This window comes from Strigops habroptila, chromosome 3 (genome assembly GCF_004027225.2).
Source record: "Strigops habroptila isolate Jane chromosome 3, bStrHab1.2.pri, whole genome shotgun sequence".
Lineage (NCBI taxonomy): Eukaryota > Metazoa > Chordata > Aves > Psittaciformes > Psittacidae > Strigops > Strigops habroptila.
This window is the reverse complement of record NC_044279.2, coordinates 9464477-9484697: the sequence shown is the minus strand read 5'-3', so window position 1 is coordinate 9484697 and position 20221 is coordinate 9464477. Positions and strand designations below refer to the sequence as shown.

At 37.8% G+C, this 20221-nt stretch overlaps 1 protein-coding gene across 2 annotated transcripts in view; it reads right to left on the bottom strand.

Annotated features, from left to right (window-relative positions):
- SEMA3A (semaphorin 3A) overlaps positions 1-20221 on the bottom strand; it is a 166520-nt gene that overhangs the window by 46779 nt on the left and 99520 nt on the right. For both annotated transcript variants that reach the window (XM_030480259.1, XM_030480258.1), the window contains 2 exons: positions 17242-17335; positions 11044-11163 (listed from right to left, as the gene is read on the bottom strand). In XM_030480259.1, coding sequence (XP_030336119.1) covers positions 11044-11163; positions 17242-17335 — 214 coding nt within the window. The remainder of the gene's footprint in view (positions 1-11043; positions 11164-17241; positions 17336-20221) is intronic.

Below are 20221 nucleotides of genomic sequence, written 5' to 3'. Positions count from 1 at the left end.
CTAGAAGCTTTTGTATAAATTAAAACCCTGCGAAGGATGAAAACTAATCTGCTGGGAAATTACATGCCATATTAAATACACAGTTTTATAATGAGATGTTTTCTCTTATCCTTTGTCGAAAGGCTACAGATCTATTAAGATGTTCTACTGTCACAGAACAAAAGGGTCTTTTGATTTCAGAAATAATGAAATCAAAAAATCTTCAAGGAATTTAACAAATCTGATTTTTTCTGCAACAGATGCTCTATCTACATTTCTTTACACACTCCTTGTGTCTACTGAATTGCAAAGTATTGCATTAGGCCCAGTCCAGCTCTAGTAAAGTCAACAGCCACAACTCTGCTAAATACAGAAGATGGAATATATCCTTGAGAATGGAGTTTAATATTAGCTTTGCAATTCTTTGATAATGTGACTTTTGAATTGTGCTCTTGAACTACCTGAATGTGTTATCAATGGTTTAAATACATCAATGTTTCCACTTTGCAGTAAAAATAGGCTTTTAATACAAGACAGTATTTAGCAACCTAGTACCAGCCATCATTTTGATATCAGCCGTGACATTATTTAATTTTCAGAATCACAGAGGTTAAAGCTCGCTGAACTATAAACAGTTGGAAACATGGAGTGTAATCCCAAGGCACAGCTCTGCACAAGCTGTAATTTAAATCATATTGCAGGCTAAGCTGAAAAGGCAGTGCAGGTCCCAGAGGGCATGAATAAATCTGCAGTCACTGATTTGCCACACACATTTGTGTTGGGATTCTGTAACTGTGCAAATGTGATGTCTTCCTTTAGTGCAGAGGACCTGTCATCTACTGAAATTTGTAATTAAATAACCCAAAGAACAAAAGCAATTACTTAGCCTTACAAGCATTCACTGAATTTTACACAATTTCATGAACAAAGAGAAGGGGAAGTTACGGAGACAAAGAGAAAGGGAGGCTTTGAGGCTGCGGCTTAATTCAGCTGTCTCTGGTGCTAGCTAAGATTTTAATGTATAGACCAGGTATTCACATACGTGGCTCACTTTGAACTAATAATTCCATCATCACAAACTCCACTCTGAAGTGGATGTTTCTCCATCTAAGGAGCCAATTAGGTTTCCAGCTGGCTAAGTGCCACATCAGGTGCCGGCTTTGAGCAATCAGTTGTGTTAATTGCAAGTAACACTGAATACCTTTTGGGACAAGCAATTCACGGTTCAGGAATGTTAGTGTAAAGGGGGTTAGGTTCAGCCCCATTACCAAGAAGAAATCACAAAGTTTGCATATGTTGCCGACTAACAGTTGTAATTTTATGGAGCCAGGGAAAGAGGTAGGAGCAGACTAAGGGGCTGTATCCTCACATCCTCACATCATTAACTCTGCTGGGTGTGCTGAGCAAGCCAGTTACTTGATTGGATGGTGGCTATGTGGTGGTGGAGCCCTTCACATTTTCAGCTCAGCAGCTCTGTCTTCCCATTCCTCTGGTTCTGTCGGCTCCTCTGATCCAGGCAAACAGGACTAAGTGGAACGTTGGTTCAAGAGAAGACTACATCAACTGCCCACAAATATGGTCTCCTCCACATTTGTTGGCATTTTCCTTCTTTCTATTTGTCGTACTAGGAAAATAATAATTTAAAAAATACTTAGGGGTTGTTTGATATAAAGGAAATATTATAAGGGCATAAATAACAGTGAATGCCATAAATGTTGAAGGGCAGATTTGTATAAAAACCAGCCATTGAAGAAATAAAGTGTATTAATGAAATAAGTACTGCAGTGAGTAGAAATCAGCAAGATTATCTTTCTTGGCTGCATTTGGGATACTCTCATTTATTATCAGCTAAAGATCTGGCCTGTAGTATTTTTTAGTGTCTAACTTTTGTCTCGCTACCTGAATAACAAGTTTTAGCTAGTCTGTCTATTTCCAAGGGTTGATTTCTAATATGTTTGCTCATGAGTCATGGCACCAGCACTATTTATAAGAAGAAACCTGCCCAAATGTTGGAGGTGATGAATGGGAGGCTTGGATGAAGGGAGTTAGTGTGTCGCAGGGAGGGGGAGGAACTGGTACAAACCTCAAAGGCCACAGGTGCTTAGAAACAGCGTGAAGGCTCAGGAAGTGTCTCTAATACCCTTTAGAGGCTCAGTCCCTGGTGTCCCACATGGCTGTACAAAGAAAACTTCTTAAAACAAAGCCATCTTATTTCTCCCTTTAACACAGACTAAAACATTGCCAAACACTTTTGCGTCTGAAGCTGTGAATTTCATTAAATTCAATGCAACTGTCTCAGCACTCTCTGGTTTTGTGTGGCTGAAACCTCTAATTCTCCCTCCACCGCCCCGCGGCCAGCGTGCTCTAGTCACATCACACTTAACCTTTGCCTTGGCTTCTCAAAAAAGAATTTGTTTCACTCCATTCACGGCTTCAACAGTTTGGCAAACTGCACTTGAGGGCCGCGCTGAGCCTTTATATTGAACACACTAATCTGATTGTTTTTCCACTCTACAAACTTTGGGTCAACAATCAAGCTGCTGCCAGAAACTAATTAATTTGCAAACAGGCCCCATTTTCACAGGGGGAGAGCTTTTGAAACCTATGTCAGCAGAGCTGGTCACACCATGGTGACATGCATTGTCATGGCATCCACTTCTCTGCGTAATTCTCCTCACTAATTTTTCACCACACACATGAACTCAAATTACCCAGTCAACAGTAAATCTCTATTGAATGCCCACCAAACTCTGAACGTGGTGGCCTGAGAAGAGGAAATTGGTATTGACAGGGTCAACACTCATTAAATTGATGGCTAGAAGAGGAAGGAGGAAAAAAAAAACAACAACACAAGAACATAAAAAAAAATCAGAGTATGTCATACCCCAATGAAGGAGGCTGTAACAGACCCATTCCTGCTTTGTTTAAATCAATTAGTATTCTGCTGTGTGATTCCCTACAACCAGATTTCTGCTTAACTTTTCTTGAAAAAACTGGTTAGTTACTTTTGTGAACAGGAAAGAAGGCACAATTTGGGAGCTAAAAGTCACTGTTTTCCAAGCAACATAGGTGTGTCGAGCCCTTATAGAGATCTCGGAGGTCATGGGAAACCTACTTGAATTCGCAAGGCCTATAACACATAGGCTTTGTCTTTGTCATCTTGCCACCTAATCTGAACTTTTCTTTTCCTTAAGCTGATTTGTATCTTTGTAAAAATAATAATTACAAAAAAACCCATGTCATGTAATTTGAAGTGGGGTCTACAGCAAAACCAAAGCAAAGTGCAATCTTAGAACCTGAACACTACACCTGTCCCAGACAAATTACTTTTTTTTCCCTAATGAAATTCATCTCCAGGGCAAGAGGAGAGGCTTCCTATGAACTGTTGCATGTGGGTAATATGCACATATTTTTATATATATGTATAGACAGATATGGTTTTTTAAATAATATATCAACTGGAAGGTACACAAGCTTTCTAGTAGGGATTATTGCCACAGGTACCACTGCTTGCCTTATATACTGGGTTTGTCACCTTCTTTATGTGAACAGACCATTACCTTGCAGACCTGCCCATCACCAACTCTACAAGTTATCCATTCAATTAAGCACATACAAGTAAACAATCCTCATTAAAAAAAAAAAAAAAGGGGGGGGGGAAGAAAAGAAAAGCTTTCTAGAGAGCACAGAATATCACTGGGATTATATATATATATCTCACTGATTATATATATATATCACTGATAGTCAGACAATTGCTGGTGTTTATTATTCAATGCAAGAAGGGTTTAGAAAGGTTTATCTAAAACTATGTCTGTAATGCCCAAATGAGATCACAAGATTTGCCCCGCACAGGCAGATGCACTGATTTATCCATATCTAGCATCTGGCCAGGCCTTGTTTTGGCTCTTTCATCCAGTTTCCTCCCCAGAGAAGTCAGAGCATAGGTGATGGGAAAAGCTATACTCTCAGGTCTCACTCTGACATGAGGCTCACCAGGATTTACTGGGTTGTTGACCTGATACCACGCTCACCACTGAAATAAACCTCTTAAAATTTAGCAGCTCTAAGGCACATCACCAATAGATCAATTCAGTGTACATGAGTGAGAATAGATCCCCAAGCTGGAAATGACTTCCAAGTCTCTGTTTAGAGAGAGACTATGCACTGATCTGTTTGGGACTGAGGGTCACATTCCACAGTGCTTGTTTTGAGAGCTATGAACTTTCCTAAAAAACGTACTATGTGCAGCAGACAAACTTCTCTGGTCTCCAGTGGAAACAGTGCACAAAGCACTGAGCTCCCCCATTATTTTTGATCTTATATGCTCTACAAAGGGAGTTACAATATGAATTGGAGCTCAGCATGGCTTCTATTACTTTTTGGTGTGGATAATAAGGCTGACCAAGCTAAAACCCATAAATGAGCCCATGGTTAACCATGTAATATATGCATATCCTTAGTCAGGTATTCCTGGACTAATTTGTATCCTAACTTTCCCAAGCATATTGTGGCTATAGGCTATAGCTCAGATCGATATGTTTATTGATGCAAGTCTTTTTGCCCCAGGTCATATTCTCTAGAGTGTCAGGAAGTCTTCAAAATGTGCAGTCAAATCAGGGGAATGTCCTCCTCTGCTTCATCTTTCCTACCCGCTTTTTTTCACTCCAACCTCAAAACTTATCTTTTGGCTACTTTTACTAATATTTCATACCTAAAAGCAACAAAATCTTGTCCACAGCACTAAAATTTAATGAAAAAATTTACCTAATCCTAGACTGAGGGAAGGTGTGGTGAGGGAGACAGCACGAGAGAAGGAGAGAAAAAGTCTGTTTCCTAGGGTGGAAGATTAGAATTTACTGGTTGTCTTTACCCACCATCTTCGTGATCTTCCTCAGCTCCAGAGGAACTGTAAAACTCTTTCTCTAATTTATACTTGGTCTTTGACTTCTGAATCAAGTGCTTCTATTACTTAGCATAAAGATACAGGGAGCAGATGAGGCAAATGGTTCAAATACCTAAGTGTTTTCTGATCAAGTATTCAGCTGGACCTACGGCTTCCTGAGTTGTAGGCATTTCAGGATTATGAAAGTATAAATGTCAAGTAACACAAAAGCATATAAAGACTTGTTAGATTGCAGTAAGAGCAATTTAAAATTCATATTTAATCTCTCAAATTTGGATCTACAGACTTAAGGGAGAAAAAAAAAAAAACCAACTTGTAAATTGAGTCTGTATGCCATTCTGTTCACATTCTTATGCCACTGTCACCATAGTTTCTGAGTACTTCCTAGCACTGTGTTAGGTGACATTAGCATTTGTCACACATGGAATTTATCACTATGAAATTATTTATTACTATTCTTAGCAATAGAGATAATGGGAATGGGGGTGGGAGGGTAAATTGAGTGAGAAATGAGACTTGCATATATGGATGTATTTTATTCCTGTAAGGGTTGGAGTTGTTCATGACTGTATAAGCAGTGGTGGGAAAGTGCGGAACTTGGTCCATACTACAGCATGCGCGATAGGACATATCAGCTGACTAATTTGGTTCAAATATAGAAATGCATATTTTAAATGCAAGAGATTATTGCCAGGAAAAAAACAACACCAAAAGAACAACAACAAAAACCACACACACACACACAAAGAACACCCCTCACTGTTTTCACTGGTAAGGTTGTTTAAATATGCCCTTGTAAATTTATGGGAATGCAGATCTGGAAGAGAGACTTCTTAGTTTACTCATTGCAATCTCTTGCAACGTCAGGCAAGTGTGCTATATGACAACACATAGATGTTATCTAAGTTCCTCTCAAAACCAGCTAGGCTGACTCACAGACTACTTCTATTGGGCAGCTTTTTCTAATTTCATACCCCCCTGGTTTAAGACTTCTAATTTAAAGACTACATATATTCACATGCAGTTTATACCCCTTTTTTTTTTTAATGTCCTTTCTTTAAATAGTTCTTTTCTTGCTGGAAATATATTGTATTTGTAGCATCCATAACCTCCTTTCTCCAAGAATATCTTAGATGCACTTTATGAATGGATGGTTGGGTCCTGTCTATGCCGGCAGTTCAACCATTTTCCATCTGCTTACCTTTGGTGGCAGGCATTTCAGTGCCTTCTGTATATTTGGATTGGGAATGTGTAAGAGGTGAGCTGGAAAGTGGGAAACTAGGAAGGCATTCAGGGACAAGGGAATGGCAAAGAAGAGGCGGGTATCAGTGGATATGTATAGGTGGGAAAAAGGTTTGGTGTGGGTAAATAAGGACAAGTTATAGATTCAAGGATGCAACAAATGAACACAGCAAGTCTCAGCAAGAGTAGTTGCAAGAAAGCAAATATTCATTTCTAACAATCTTTTTAACACACTTAATACATTTTATTAGAGAAGTAAAAATCCTATAAACTAACTGCAATCTTGTCTTTCACCATACATTCTTCTACTGTGCAATACATATATACTCAAAATTATGTGTACTGGGACATCCTACAAACTGCCATAAGCGGAAACAACATAAAGCGATGGCTAAAGTTCTGTATGAATGCCAGGAGAGTATCAAGTCCATGTTTCCTGCCTTGGAGCCTGTGAAATTTAAGAGAGCATTTTCTTTTTTATTGAACAGTCACTCAGCTTCTATAACTCTCAACTGTTTATGTAACCGTAAAGTAAAGATTACCAAGGACAATAACCCCAGGGGACTAAGTACAGCTACTACCCCACTTTAAAAATTAAGCCATGGAAAGTATGCTAAAATAATATCATAGAGCTGGTTTAAACCCATAAAAAACAAGGAAATTCCAAGCCAAGGGTGGAAATCCAGACTGACAGTCTCTTTTAACCCCAGATCTAGTAAAGAAGGTGAGCGAGGCCAGTATTCCCTCACTTTTCTGGGGTGCAAACCAGATTCATAATACTATCTTAATGCAGCTTTTGTGATTTCATTTCCTTTCAAATCTTCTGCAGCCCAACTGTGTTTTGCTTTTAAAATAAATGTTTATGGTTATTCATTTTACAAAATGCTAACAATTTAAGGCCAGATCCCCTGTGCTCAAGTCAGGGAACTTTCCTTCCACTCCCCTAACCTTCAGCTCGAGAGCTGCCTTCAGTACGTTGCTTTTGCATTGCTTAGCATTTGCTTTGGTACACTGCACTGCCATTTCTGCCTCCTTGCCTCCAGTCATGCCCTCAGCCCTTGCATAAATGCTGCCATGGATGGTGTACAGCAAATGCAGCGTGTAGTTCACCAGGGAACTCCTTGGTACCAGGGTAAGGTGCTCCAACCTGCTCAGGCCTCCTACTCATCTTTTTTTACAGCTGAAGCAGTTCATAGAAGCAGGACCTGATCTACACTTTTTTGAAATAACACTAGCTTCTGATGGCTCTAAACTATAAGAGGCAATGGTACACTGAAAGGGAAACGCGGTTTTTGCCTATAAGCAAGATTCTGGAAGATGTATGTGTAACATCAAAGCCATTGCTCGTTTATAGTAAAGCTGGACAGGAAATATTTTTTCTGATTTAGGATTATTTTTTTTCTGAGAGTTCAAAACTCTTCTTGACCCTCAGTGGGACCAACTAAGACTGTCAAAGCTTTTTGTGCAGAGAAACTCCATGCACTTACCAGAGGAGCCAATGACGTCCAACGTGAGCATGTACATGGCTTATAACAAAGTGCATGATTCAGTCCGGGGCACTGAATTGCAGCTTTTTGTATCCAAAATGACCTCTGAGCACCAAATTATTTTGCTATGTTTTTGCAAATGCCTCCATGTCACATCTGGCCAACTTTGTATCAATAATTAAATATACAATGCTACAGTGACTGATGTATGGTTCCCTACCTTCTAAATGAATGCCACAACTACACAGCTACAGAATCAGTCTCACTTGCTTTATTTGGCTTGGTGACTGTTTAATTACTTATACAAAATGAAATGTCTTTAGAAGCATGTGAGTATTTAATATCTTCAAAAGACGTAAGAAGTCTTTAAGAGCTGCTGGTCAGCACCTTCCCTTGGTTGGGCACAGTTCAAAGCCCTCTTCCCAGCAACATTTAACTCCTTACAGAAGGTGGAGCACCTCCAAAAAGTGACTCTGTGATCTTTGTAGGAACTCTGTGTTCATACTTAAATCCAAAAAACTTAATCTCTCTGTGCAATGTTGTCCTTCTCTTACGCCAGTTCAGAATGATATTTAAATTCTGGGAAAAGTTTGTAAGCTCTTCATGCGTAACTGTCTTCTCCTTTCCATTTTTGGTACCAAACAGCTGTGTTTTCTGCACCCTGTCAGCTCTGACCTTACTCTTAGTATGGGAAAAGCAGTTTCAAGCTCCTGCTCTAAATGAAGTAAACATTAGCGAGGACTTACAACTGGATGTCTCACTGCCTAGCTATTAAACTCCATGGGGATGAGGATTTCTCTTTGTAAGTTTGATCAGAACTGCTGTTCCTATCCAGCTTTCAGTATACGTCCGTTAGAATAGTGGTTTTTAACCTGAGGCTAAGAACACTGTAGAAAGCAACTAGAAAAGCAAACCCACCACCACATAGCAATCCATGTCTTTAATAAAAATTGTATAAGGTCTGCAAATTTAAGGTTCAAAACTAGTTTGTACAGATTTTTAAGAGAGCAGAGTACACCTCATCCTTCAATGAGAGCTTGTTTCATTAAAAGTATATCCACTTTAAATATGTCCAAACACAAAGCTTCTTTCTTTTATAATTATATTTTAAAAGAGACAAATGACAAAAGAAAACAAAATAAAATCAAAGGACTGTCATGCCTGCAGAGTTTCAAACTGAAACAATTATCATTTTTGGATTTCCCTGTTAGATGCTGAAATTAGAAGTACTGTGTGGAAAAGCTGCCAGGATCTTATCACTTGGAAATTTACAGTAATGTCTTAGATCCTTTAATAGGAACGTTATAGTGCAGACTTTAAAACAACCTTTCCATATTAGGAAGGTAAACTTATTAAGTTGCAATGGAGAGAGAGATTTAAAAGATGTACTTAAGGATCATTCTCTATTAAATTATAGACAGTTACGAGAATAATTTCTAAAGGCCTCAGTTTGATTCTTACTTTTTTTTTTTTAATTAGCATGAAACTTTCCATACAGGCATATAGTGTAAGAACTACACTAAGAATTGAAAAACATCTTCACCCTGTGCTACAATAAATACTGCCTTTCTACTTTTATGGACAATACTTAAGTTCTAGAAAGCTTGAGGTTCGTCAGCTCTTTATGTGAAACTGTCTTCTTCTCCCCATCTTGAGCACAAAGCAGTTGTGGTTTCTGCACCCTGTCAGATGTAACCTTAGTGCTAATTTGGGAAAAGCAGTTCTCACATTTAGTGCTGAAAGACTGATAACCGAACCCACAAAGGAATGACACATTTTCAGCGATGAAGTACAGGGGCTCTGGACAATGGCTGTGCTTTCCCACTGCATAAATCCTCCTGACTCAGCTGTCATTGTGCAAATCTACTGCACAAAAGCAGATTTTGCTTGCGTGATTGGACTTTACGTCATGACTATCATAACAAAAAGTGGGTGTTATGTTATTTTTAACACATTATTACTCTACCAGGTACCAAGATAGGCTGATATGTCTGTAACTCTTGCACTTCCCTGTCTCCTGAACTCCAGAAATCTTTTCCATTATTATTATAATAAAATAAGCCAATTAACAATATTTCGGGATTACTGGGCAAGCACGGGCTGTAGAACTGAAATGTGAAAGACGTGACTCTGTTCTTGCAGAAGATTCTTACAGCTTGTCTTATTAAAATAAAGATTAGTACAATTTGCCATATACACATTTATCTGATACATGTCACCAATGCGTATGTCATATAGACAGCTGTCAATCAACTTGAAAAAGAACTTTGTGATTTTAATAATGAGTCAAAGATTGGTTTTGTTATGGGTTGCATATACAGCTAATATTATAACCAGTATGATAGAAATTCCTGAATGTAGCTAATAAGAAACTGTGTTGTTAAAACACAGTCTGCTCTTGTACATTAAAAATTTGTGTGAACACTTTGCACTAAATTGCAAAACCACACAAGAAAACCTGGACCTCAGCACAGACATAAATAATGTGACTAGGAGTGAGAACAAATACAGGAGTGCAGATGCAAGCAGCATGTACAGCAGAAGTGGCTAGATAACTCTTCAAAAATTAAAAACCAAATTAACTCAAAGTAACTACATTTAGTATTGCTGGTTTAAATTGAATGTCAGTTTTTCAGATGATGAATTCCCATTTCCAAAGTGCTCATATCCTTGTATAGCTAAAGCCAAGTGTAATTCCATTTAAGCTATTGGAACTTTGACTTCAGTAGAACTTGGATAGAGTACTCAGATGCATCTTAAAGTATTTTGGTGCATGAAGCCAAAACCATACTTTCTCTGAAACTATCCTTCTCTCCCCCTACACGCAAAAAAGAGCTACAGGCCTTATTAGTAATATCCATAGGAAAATATAAGCTATTTTGCCTTGTAAACTACTGAATATTTTGAAACCCAATAGTTTGGAATGCATAGGACCCTCTTCACTTTTTACAAACTATTGACAATTCTGGCCTGCTCAGGAAGCTCATTCACTTTCTGCTGGACTTTGGTGGCCACTGTTGGACTCCTTTCAATCTAGTCAAAATTTAAAGCCTGTACAAGGCATGGTCCTGCCCAAGGCTCTGTAGCTACTTTGTGCTGACGTGCGGCTGATGCCTCCACAAGCCTCGAGCTTCTGTCCAACTTGCACCCCACAGCAATCTGCTCCTGTAGCATGACAGCATTAGCCATAGTGCCTGTATATATTTTATATTTAATCACACCCCACAAATTTCAATGTAACTAAAAAAAAAAAAAAAAGCTTCTTTATAAATCACTTTTATCACTTTTGATTAATTTAACTGCTTTAAGACAAAATTCTGCTCTAAATAAAAGAGGAGTATATATGTCACAGATGTTGCTGGAAGGAAGCTGTGGGCTAGTCTTTAATGGCTAGATGAATGCAACCAGATAAATGTACATTTTACATACCATTTAGCCACCGGGAGTCATGCTGCTCTGTTCTGATTGGATGATGATGCCCCAGAGTACGGAAAATGGCAAAGTCCCTGCCCATGAAGTCTGCCGCTGTGCCAGAGTACAACTCTCCATCTGTGGGAGGACATAATTGTAAGCAACATTTCTCAATTTTCCAGTCATGGCAAGTCAGAGAAAGCTGTCAGTCCTATGTTTATATTACACTAATAGGGATAATGAGCAAATTACAAAGCAATAAGCCATATGCAATGTATTGTTATTGAAAATAAATTATTAGACCCACTTTCTAGCTGCAGAGCTTAACTGTAACCTCTACAATGAGCTGTACACACACTTTTCAAAAATATCTGGAGACCTCCAGAGGTTCCTACTGGGTTTTTGTGACTCTGTGTTGGGAATTGGAGAGTCCAACTCATTCACTCTTGGTTCAGAAAGTCCCCAAGTCCCTTCAATTTTTCATATAGAAAGCATCTTTTGGTGGTGTTTTGTTTATTTTCTTTTTTCTTTTTCTCTTTTTTAACCTGAGCAAGCAGATCAGTATCTTCCACAGGAAAGACAGAACATGCTTTTCTCCTTCAGCCACCTTTTTCACTGTGATACTGCCAAAGGGCAACAGCTAAGGGAGAGAATAAATGAGATCGTTCCCTGCTACTTTGACCCCATGCATATCACAGTGAACAAGTGAACTAAAAAATGACCTCTGATACTTCAGCCCATAAACGGCAGAAACATAGCCTAGCTGGAGATGAAACTCATAATACTGGAGTCCCAGTGTGCCTCTCCTTAGTCAGCTGGAACTAGAATGGAGGAGACAGTCTAAATTCAAAGGACTGAGCACAGTAAAGTACCTGCCAACTGGTAGAGAGAATAATAGTAAGTATGTAGTAATTGGATCCACAGAAAACAACCAGGGATCAAAGCACAACACACATCTCTCTGGCATTCATATAGAGCTTGTCCATAAAATTACTCTGAATTCAAAATGCTAAAAATGCATTTTTAGGACTATGCCCTTTTACACTTGTATTTGAAATGACATACCCTACTCTATACTTTCAATGTGGAATTAAAAAGAATTATTCTTTCCAACTACTCTTTTCAAGCTACCCATCATAAAAGGGTCTCTTATGAAAATAAGCCCTAACATATTTGAGGATAAAATAACTCTTTCTTTAACCTAAGGTAATAAATTTTTCATGGTCATGATGAACTCTACTGTATCCTCGTTTTGAAACATTTTCATGGCAATTTTAGGTATTTCCATGGTGGGACAACCAGATCCAAGCATGCCTATTGGATATCACTGGCATCTTTTTCCCAGAACGCTGATACCACGAAATTGTCAACTGAATCTACAGTGGCTCTGTACCATATGGTAGTCATGAGTCAGGAAGGGTGAAAACGTGATAGCAGAAAAGCATGGAATTGAATGAATTCACAGCAGAGATTAGTAGCAAATAGACCAGTCGTGCCCAGCACAAGGTGTAATCAGAAGTGAAACAAAACAGCATATCATTAATTAATGATTTATCATTCTTCTATGTCATTTTCAACTTTTTTTGAATGGGAGACAATCACTTAATTATAGTGATTATTATGTACAGGGTATGCAGCTGAGATTTTAAAGAACATAAAACCTTTTTACTTGTGAAAAGGGCTTTGATGCTATGCTTAACCTTTCTTTAACCTTATCTTCATTTTCTTGTCTTACAGTCCCTAGTGAGTTCTGATAAATCAATATAAATCAAACGGGGAAAGAAAAAACCCAACAAGCCCTATTTTGCTTCCTGGTTAGTTATCATCAGATCCAAAAGTCAATCAAGAAAGTAAAAAATTTTATATTTAACACTATATCATTAAAGTTAAAACAAATATAGCTCAAAATTATATACTTGCAATATTTAGAGTTGTAAGGGGTTTTAGTACCTCAGCTTCTAACTCAATATATAAACACCACTGAAAGTAACAAATCTTCAGTTCAACCCAAAACTTTTTCAAGCTACTGGGCTTTTGTGGCTGATGCTTTTTCATCAACAATGACAGAGTAAATGTTTTGCCAGTAACAGGCTTCAGCATGTTCCAACGGAGGAAGGGTCTGTAGGAAACTAACTGACCTTTCTTTGTTTTCTACTACAGTACCTCCAAGTTACAGTACACCTAGACCAATGCCTGCTCCTTAAAAGAGCATGTTGACATATGGATGCAAATATAGTGACTTTACTAAATAAAGAGACAACAATTAAAGCCAATTGTAATGCTTTTTTGGTGGGACGAACCGTTTTTTCCCCATATTGTACATAAGCAACAGGGAGTCTTGGGTGACACGGTTTAGTGCGAGGTGTCCCTGCCTATGGCGGGGGGGTTGGAACTAGATGATCTTAAGGTCCTTTCCAACCCTAACTATTCTATGATTCTATGAACTGTGAACACCTCCCCCAGTTTATTAGGTAAAAACAAGTTAAAAACTAAGGAGTATATATTTATTTGATGATTGTTTCTATTCAGCTTTTAAAGAAGATTGCATTCTTAAAAAAAAAATAAAAAGGGAGATTACAGAAGTGTAAGCTTCCTTTTTGAAAGAAATAAGAAATTTGAATGGATGGGGAATATAGGCAAAACCAAGTCCTCAATGACCCAATTGCTGTTACTGGTAAAAGGATTCCCAAATGAAATCTGCTGTCCTTGGTTAGTAGGTTTATTCACTGAAGTTTTCAGACATACATAGTCTGAAAACTATTATGTATGTCTGGTTTGACTTCACTCCTTTAAAAGTCAACAACTAAAACTTCCCAGAAAGTGGAATAACTCTTAAAACCCTGAACCTCATATGTACTTACTAGCTATTTTCTATTTCCTTGGTAGGAAGCCATTGCCTTTCAGATCACATTCATATATATTTGGGAGTATTAAGGCACTTAAAATGATTAAAAAAGAAAAAAAAAAGTAACTTAAAAAAATATTAGTATATTACTGATACACAGGAACATAAATAGCTTCGAGGATTCTGGATCATCAGAGCTTTTGAAAATCCCACAGGGTCATTTTCCAAAGAGCATCTGACTGATAACAGGACGATGCTGTCACTTTCTCTGATTTTTTTTTTTTTTTAATTATCCCAATATTATTGCTTTAGAGTAACATATTCAGTGATGTTTTTTCCTGTGATTATATTCTCTGAAAATCATGCTGCCTCTCATTTTCCTCCTGCCCTGGAATACACACTAACAGTGCCCAGGGACTGCACAGTCTCTACATTTTCATGCATTAGCCTGCTCAAATGGAGATTGTTTAGTTAGCAGCACATAGACAGGAATGGCTGAATGATGTCTTACATTATTAGGAACTAGTTATATCATGTTCCCAGCTGGCATTTACTTTAGAGTAGAGTAGCAGTAATGAACATATCTTTAAAAAATAATGAAAAATGTTTGCAGGTGGATGGAACGAGGAATGTATACTGGGAAAATATATAGGAATAATCTAATAATGATAAACTGTTGGCTTTGGTTTGTGGTTTGTTTTTTTTTTTTTTTTTCCCAAATATTATAGATTTTTTTATTTCTTTTTTAGGAGAGTGGGAAAACTGAAGATCTGTTTTATGCTTATAAGAGTTTATTTCAGCTGAAATATAAAATAGGAACCCTGAGCACTAATGGCTATTAAAGATCTTAAATTACTTTTTGCAAATTAAGCTTGGTGCTTTGCCCAAATTCCAGCTTGGGTAATCACATTTCACTTACCTAATATTTACCTTCTAGTTATGGAGTCAAGAACAGAGTCTTCTTCCACACTTTGCAAAATCTGCTTAGTGTTTCTGATGAAGAACAGAAGTTATTTTTCTCTCCTGTATTTAACCATATAAATTACTCTTACTTCTCAGCCTTTTTTTATTGTCCTCATATTTACATTGTGTTACTAATTATAACATTGCATTTTAATGAGTGCTGGGTAACTGTTTTACACAGTTGCCCTCTTGAACCTAAAATAAGCCATGGTTGCTTGTGAGGACAAATACTTCTGGCACACGAGGGGCCAGGAGTATCTGAGATATCATTCAACTCGGGAGGTAGGAAGCAGCAGTCCATCCACATTCTTCCTGGTGTGAAGCCTTTGTGGTCAAGAGGCTCCTCTGGCCTTCATGGCCCTATTCACTGCTTCACTCCAGTACTACCTACTTCAGAGAGTAACTGGACCAAACTTGTCCATGCAGTCATTGCTTCGCTAGTTCATTCTCTGTGCCTCACCTATTTGGTGGGGAGGTAATTATTTTGCCCTGGATCCTCATTTTACCATAAAATTTATGCTTTTTTGGCAAAGACAAGGGTAAATCTTTGTGAAGCAGTGATAAATCTGACGTACGCTTTCTGAAATATCAGGGGAACCTTTGCAGGACTGAAGTAAATACAACATTATAATCAGTAACACCAGATGACTGTGAAGCAGCTATGAGGAGGCAGAGAAGAAAGGGTGTTCATGTTCAGGATGCAGAATGCTAATTTTAGGTTCACCCTGAGTTTTGTATAAGTCACTGAAGTAGAAATTAGTCACTGACGTTGAATGTTGAATTTGCGCCATTTTCTACGATGCTAATACACCAATGGCTCTAATTGAAGCCTGATTCAAAACAAAATATCACTCTCAGTCTACTGTTTATTAGGAGGAAAAATACATGGAGTGAAAATCACAGTAATAGAAAGGGGACTCAAGAAAGCAAAGATGTTTTAAAGACATGAAATCTAAGCCAAGGGAAAATAGATAACCATATTTGTGCCAGACTGAGTGAAAAAAAAAAAAAAAGGAATGTGAAAAGCTAGACGCTGTTGACTTTGTGCAGTTGCATACCGGGTACACCATGTAATACTGGCTTGTCATCATTCTCTTTCTTTATTGTATATTAAAGTAAACAGTAAAGCTGTTCCCTTGAGAGTAGCTCTGCCACAAATTCAAGTTGCTCCAGGCACTAATTTATACACTGGCCTTTTTCATACACATTTTTGTCCTTTCTGTTTGTACAGAGTACAAGTCGGAGCACGATGTGGATGTCTTTGCTGTTTTTCCTGTTAAAAAAGTACGTGTCTCCAGGGCAGCTCATCACCTGTGATCACTAGCGGCTTCGAAGATCAGAAAATGAGGCACACTTAGGGCTAAACTTTTGTTACTGTCTATTTTGAATAGCTTAATTTTTAAATGTAACGTAAATATAGTAAGTATAGATGGTAGGCAAGAGCCTAGATTAGCAATATGGTAAGTCCTGAAGAAACCAATGTATCTGGTTATATTTCATTTCCCAAAGACTTCTGAGATAAGATAATCTGCTATTTTCTGAAAAAGCCCTGTTGGATTTGAAGTTGTAATAAATTGCCAGAAAGTTACATGTTAAGGATAAAGTGGCTACACCTGGGCAGAGTCATTATGGAAGGAAGAATCTACTTGTTTCACTTAATTTCTTCTCATAAATCATCTTTTTGCCTTTTTTGTTAAGGAAAAGGAAGACCAATGAACAAACTTAATTCAATTAAATAAGTTAAATCAATTAGATAAATTCAATCAACTGGATTAGGTCAATTAAATTGACACAATCTAGGTGCTCTATTCTTACATATTCCATGAAGTATTACTAATTCAGAAATACCTAATTTATTGAAATCCCTCTGTTCTGGCCAGGAGTTTAATTGTATTCACTGTCAGGTAGATCTCTTCCAGCTGAAACATTATTTTAAGGCCTAGACATGTGAGCTCCAGCTCACATGCAGGCACAGTTGGGTAACAGACCTTCCTTGGCAGCAAAACTGATGTAAGAAATATTATTTATTATTATTATTTATTCCTGTTCTCACTTTGCTCTCAGCTGTGCTGGTATGACTGTCAGTGCGGCCAGCCTGTAAAATGGCCCATTAAAGTACCTCCAGAGACACCTAGCTCTAGTTTCTGAGGAGAAACACAAAGTAGAATCAATGTCTTACAAGGATATAAAGTGGCTCTTGTGATACCTGAATCTTGGTTTACACACGCCTTGTTTCTCAGGACACCTAAGTCAACTATATTAAAAGTGAAACCAGAATTACTTCAGCCTGGAAATAAAACGCATAAAGCAAAGCCCTGTCATAGATGCTGCAAGGAATAAAAAAGAAGAAAACTAGCAATTATTTACAGTGAATGCACTTCTCATTGAACTTGTATTGTGGCACCTACCTACTAAAAGAGAAGCTGTCAGCAGTTTAGGATCATAAGGGCTTTTCCCTCGGCCATTTTCAAAATGGGAATCTTCCAGTCTAAAAATGTTGTCCTGTGGGGTAGAAATAAAGAAAGAAAAAGCAACATTATTTGACGATAGAACACTAAAAATAAGTCGAACTAAACAGTATATATGCAGTATATATGATTCATACTGGGTTTTGTGGCTTCAGGGAAGTAAAATTACACTAGCTGAGGATCTGGCAAAAGTGCCCACCTTCTAATCAGTATGGTGCTGAAGGCCAGTCAAAAGCACAAATACACATGCACAGCTTGCGTCTCATCTATTCTACTTTATGTATAATTTACACGGTATCATTTAATCCTTTTTGCTTTCACTTCTGAGTAATAGTAACTGAAGAAGCTGGAATTTGAAACTTTTGTCTGAAAAAAGATAAAACCTATTTTTCTGACTGTACTTTTCTGAAATATCTTGTAAGTGTAGATTAGTACATAATACAATGCTAAATTCTGCTTGCCTAACCTGAGCCTGTTTCACACATCCTTGAATTCAATTTTAACCACATCAGAAGTTTGTTAGGGCCCCAGTACTATGCAACAAAACTTTTAAAATATACAGGCTGAGGGCAAAGCATATAGGGATATAAAGCGAGATTAAAAAGGGCCTCAGTCAACACTAAGTCAAATCAAGCTCACTAAATCCAAAACAGTTGGCTTTTCAGTACATTTAATTACTTTAATTTTAACCGGGGAACCAAATCTGCCAATCAATTTGAACAGTGTGTTTATCTTACATTTTGCACTAGGGGTAAAACCAGAAGAATAGATGCTTTTTGCACAGTAGACTTATACATTCACAGAAAACTTGTGGAGGCCACACTGAAACTAGAAATTTCCAATTCCCACTGTGGTTAATTTGCATTAACACCTAATTAAGTCAAGGAACTCCAAATCTGGAACAACTGTTACCCCCCTAACAGTTCCTCTGGTTACTTAGGCCTTTGCACCCAGTTCTCAGCTGCTTACAGTCAAAAATTCTCTACAAGGTGGATGCTGAAGGACTTTAACCAATATTTGCAGAACAAAATAGCTTAAGCTTTAACAGAAAATACAGCTTGATATAGCTTCTTTTTTTTTATTGACTTGGCAGAAATCACTCATCTGTTTTAGGAAGATAAACAAAAAAATAACTTCAAAACAAATATCTAAATTATGTGTACTGATAGTAGAAAGCAACTAAGAAGATGTTTCAATACTTTTCCCTGCTAGTTTCATAACACATCATCTCTTTACCTTGATTCTCAAGTCCCTACATTTCTTACTTCTTCCCACAGATGGAGAAATCCCCCATTTCTTATTCTCATCATTCCTTTCCTAAGACATAATCATAGAGCTGTTGGCTGGAAGGGCTCTCTAGATATTGTTAAGTCCAGGAGGCCTTGAAAGAAAACTATTGTCAACATATGGTACTGTCAGTTTTGGTTTTGTCTTGCCAAGTCATGAAAACCTTCAGTAATGGAAGCTATATAATCTTTCTAGGCAGCTTCCGTTGCCTCTTAGTGAAGCTTTTTTTCCTAAACTTCCAAGGAACAACTTGCGACTTTTTGTCATTATATCATCCGCAATGATGGCAAAGTGTGTGTCTTTTCTTAACTACCCTTCAAGCAGTTATAGTCTGTTCCTAAGCTGCCCATTGAGATTCACTTCTCCAGACTAAGTCTTAGGCTAGAACTTCAAGAAAGCTTAACTAGGGTGTCAACTCCAGTCACTTGTGCTCTCTTGTGCTCCAGACTTCTTGCGCTCACAAGTAAAAGCCTCAAAATTGCACACAATACTTTCAGTCTCAAGGGTAATGCTCCAGTGCCCAGTGCTGGAGACTTTGCACTCCAGAATGCTGTGGAGGATGCAAAACAATATCAACAACTGAAATTTTACTCAGCAATTGCCTTGGTAATGTTTATATAATGCAAAGATCGTTCAGAGAAATAGCTGATGTCTTTCTCAGCAGCAGTGAATTCAAGTATTTGGAAGCAGTGCTCTCCCTGCACCCTGCCTTCCCCATCTTGATCATCCATACTGAATCCAGGCATGGGCCAGGCCAGTGACCAAACATACTTCCAAACGTTATTATTTTAAACCTATTGAGTTGATGTCTCTGTGAGTCACAGGCTATAGCTTTTATTACAGACTTGTTTATTTGCATGATGCAAGCACGCATATGTGTGTATATTATATATTTCCAAAGGAACATCAGAAGAACTTCACATTTCACTACATTTACTGGAGAAAAAGATGAAGGGAAAATGGACTTTTAGCAGGATTGTCTATCTGGAGGGGCTACTGCACTGTAAGATAAAAAGTTTGGACACAGCTTTGTGAAGACTGATCCCAGAATTCAAGCTCAGTCTCCTAAGGTATATTCTTGTATATGTAGCCTGCCTGATTATGTTTATACAGTCATTCTGTATCTGTAATATCTCGCACAGTACTAAATTAATTTCTTTCCCCTCGTCTTTCTTTCTATTTCTTAATAGTCCAGATGCATTCCTTGCTTCTATTTAATTTTCTGACTTTGCTTCTTCTAACCAGAAATGAATAAATAATAAAAAAAAAAAACAAAACAGTTTTTGAAATTCTGCTGTAGGGTCTGTATCTAGATCTTGCACAATAAATAAAAGCAGTAAATTGAGGAGAATGCTAGACCTTCACTACAATAATAGGAAATGGCACTAATGCTACAAGCCATTCCTGAAGAATGCTATTATCAATCTACATTTTCTTGGGATTCCTTCTTAGATGATAATTGCTCAACCTGCACACCAATGGATATTTGATAAGGCTATAAAGTCAGTGGCATGACAGTTAAAGCAGAATATATTCTCAAGATAATCCCATGTGTCATTATAAGACAAATAGGAAACAGATGTGGAAAGTGATTCGGTGTAGGAAGAATCTGATTTTTGACTGTATTCTTCTG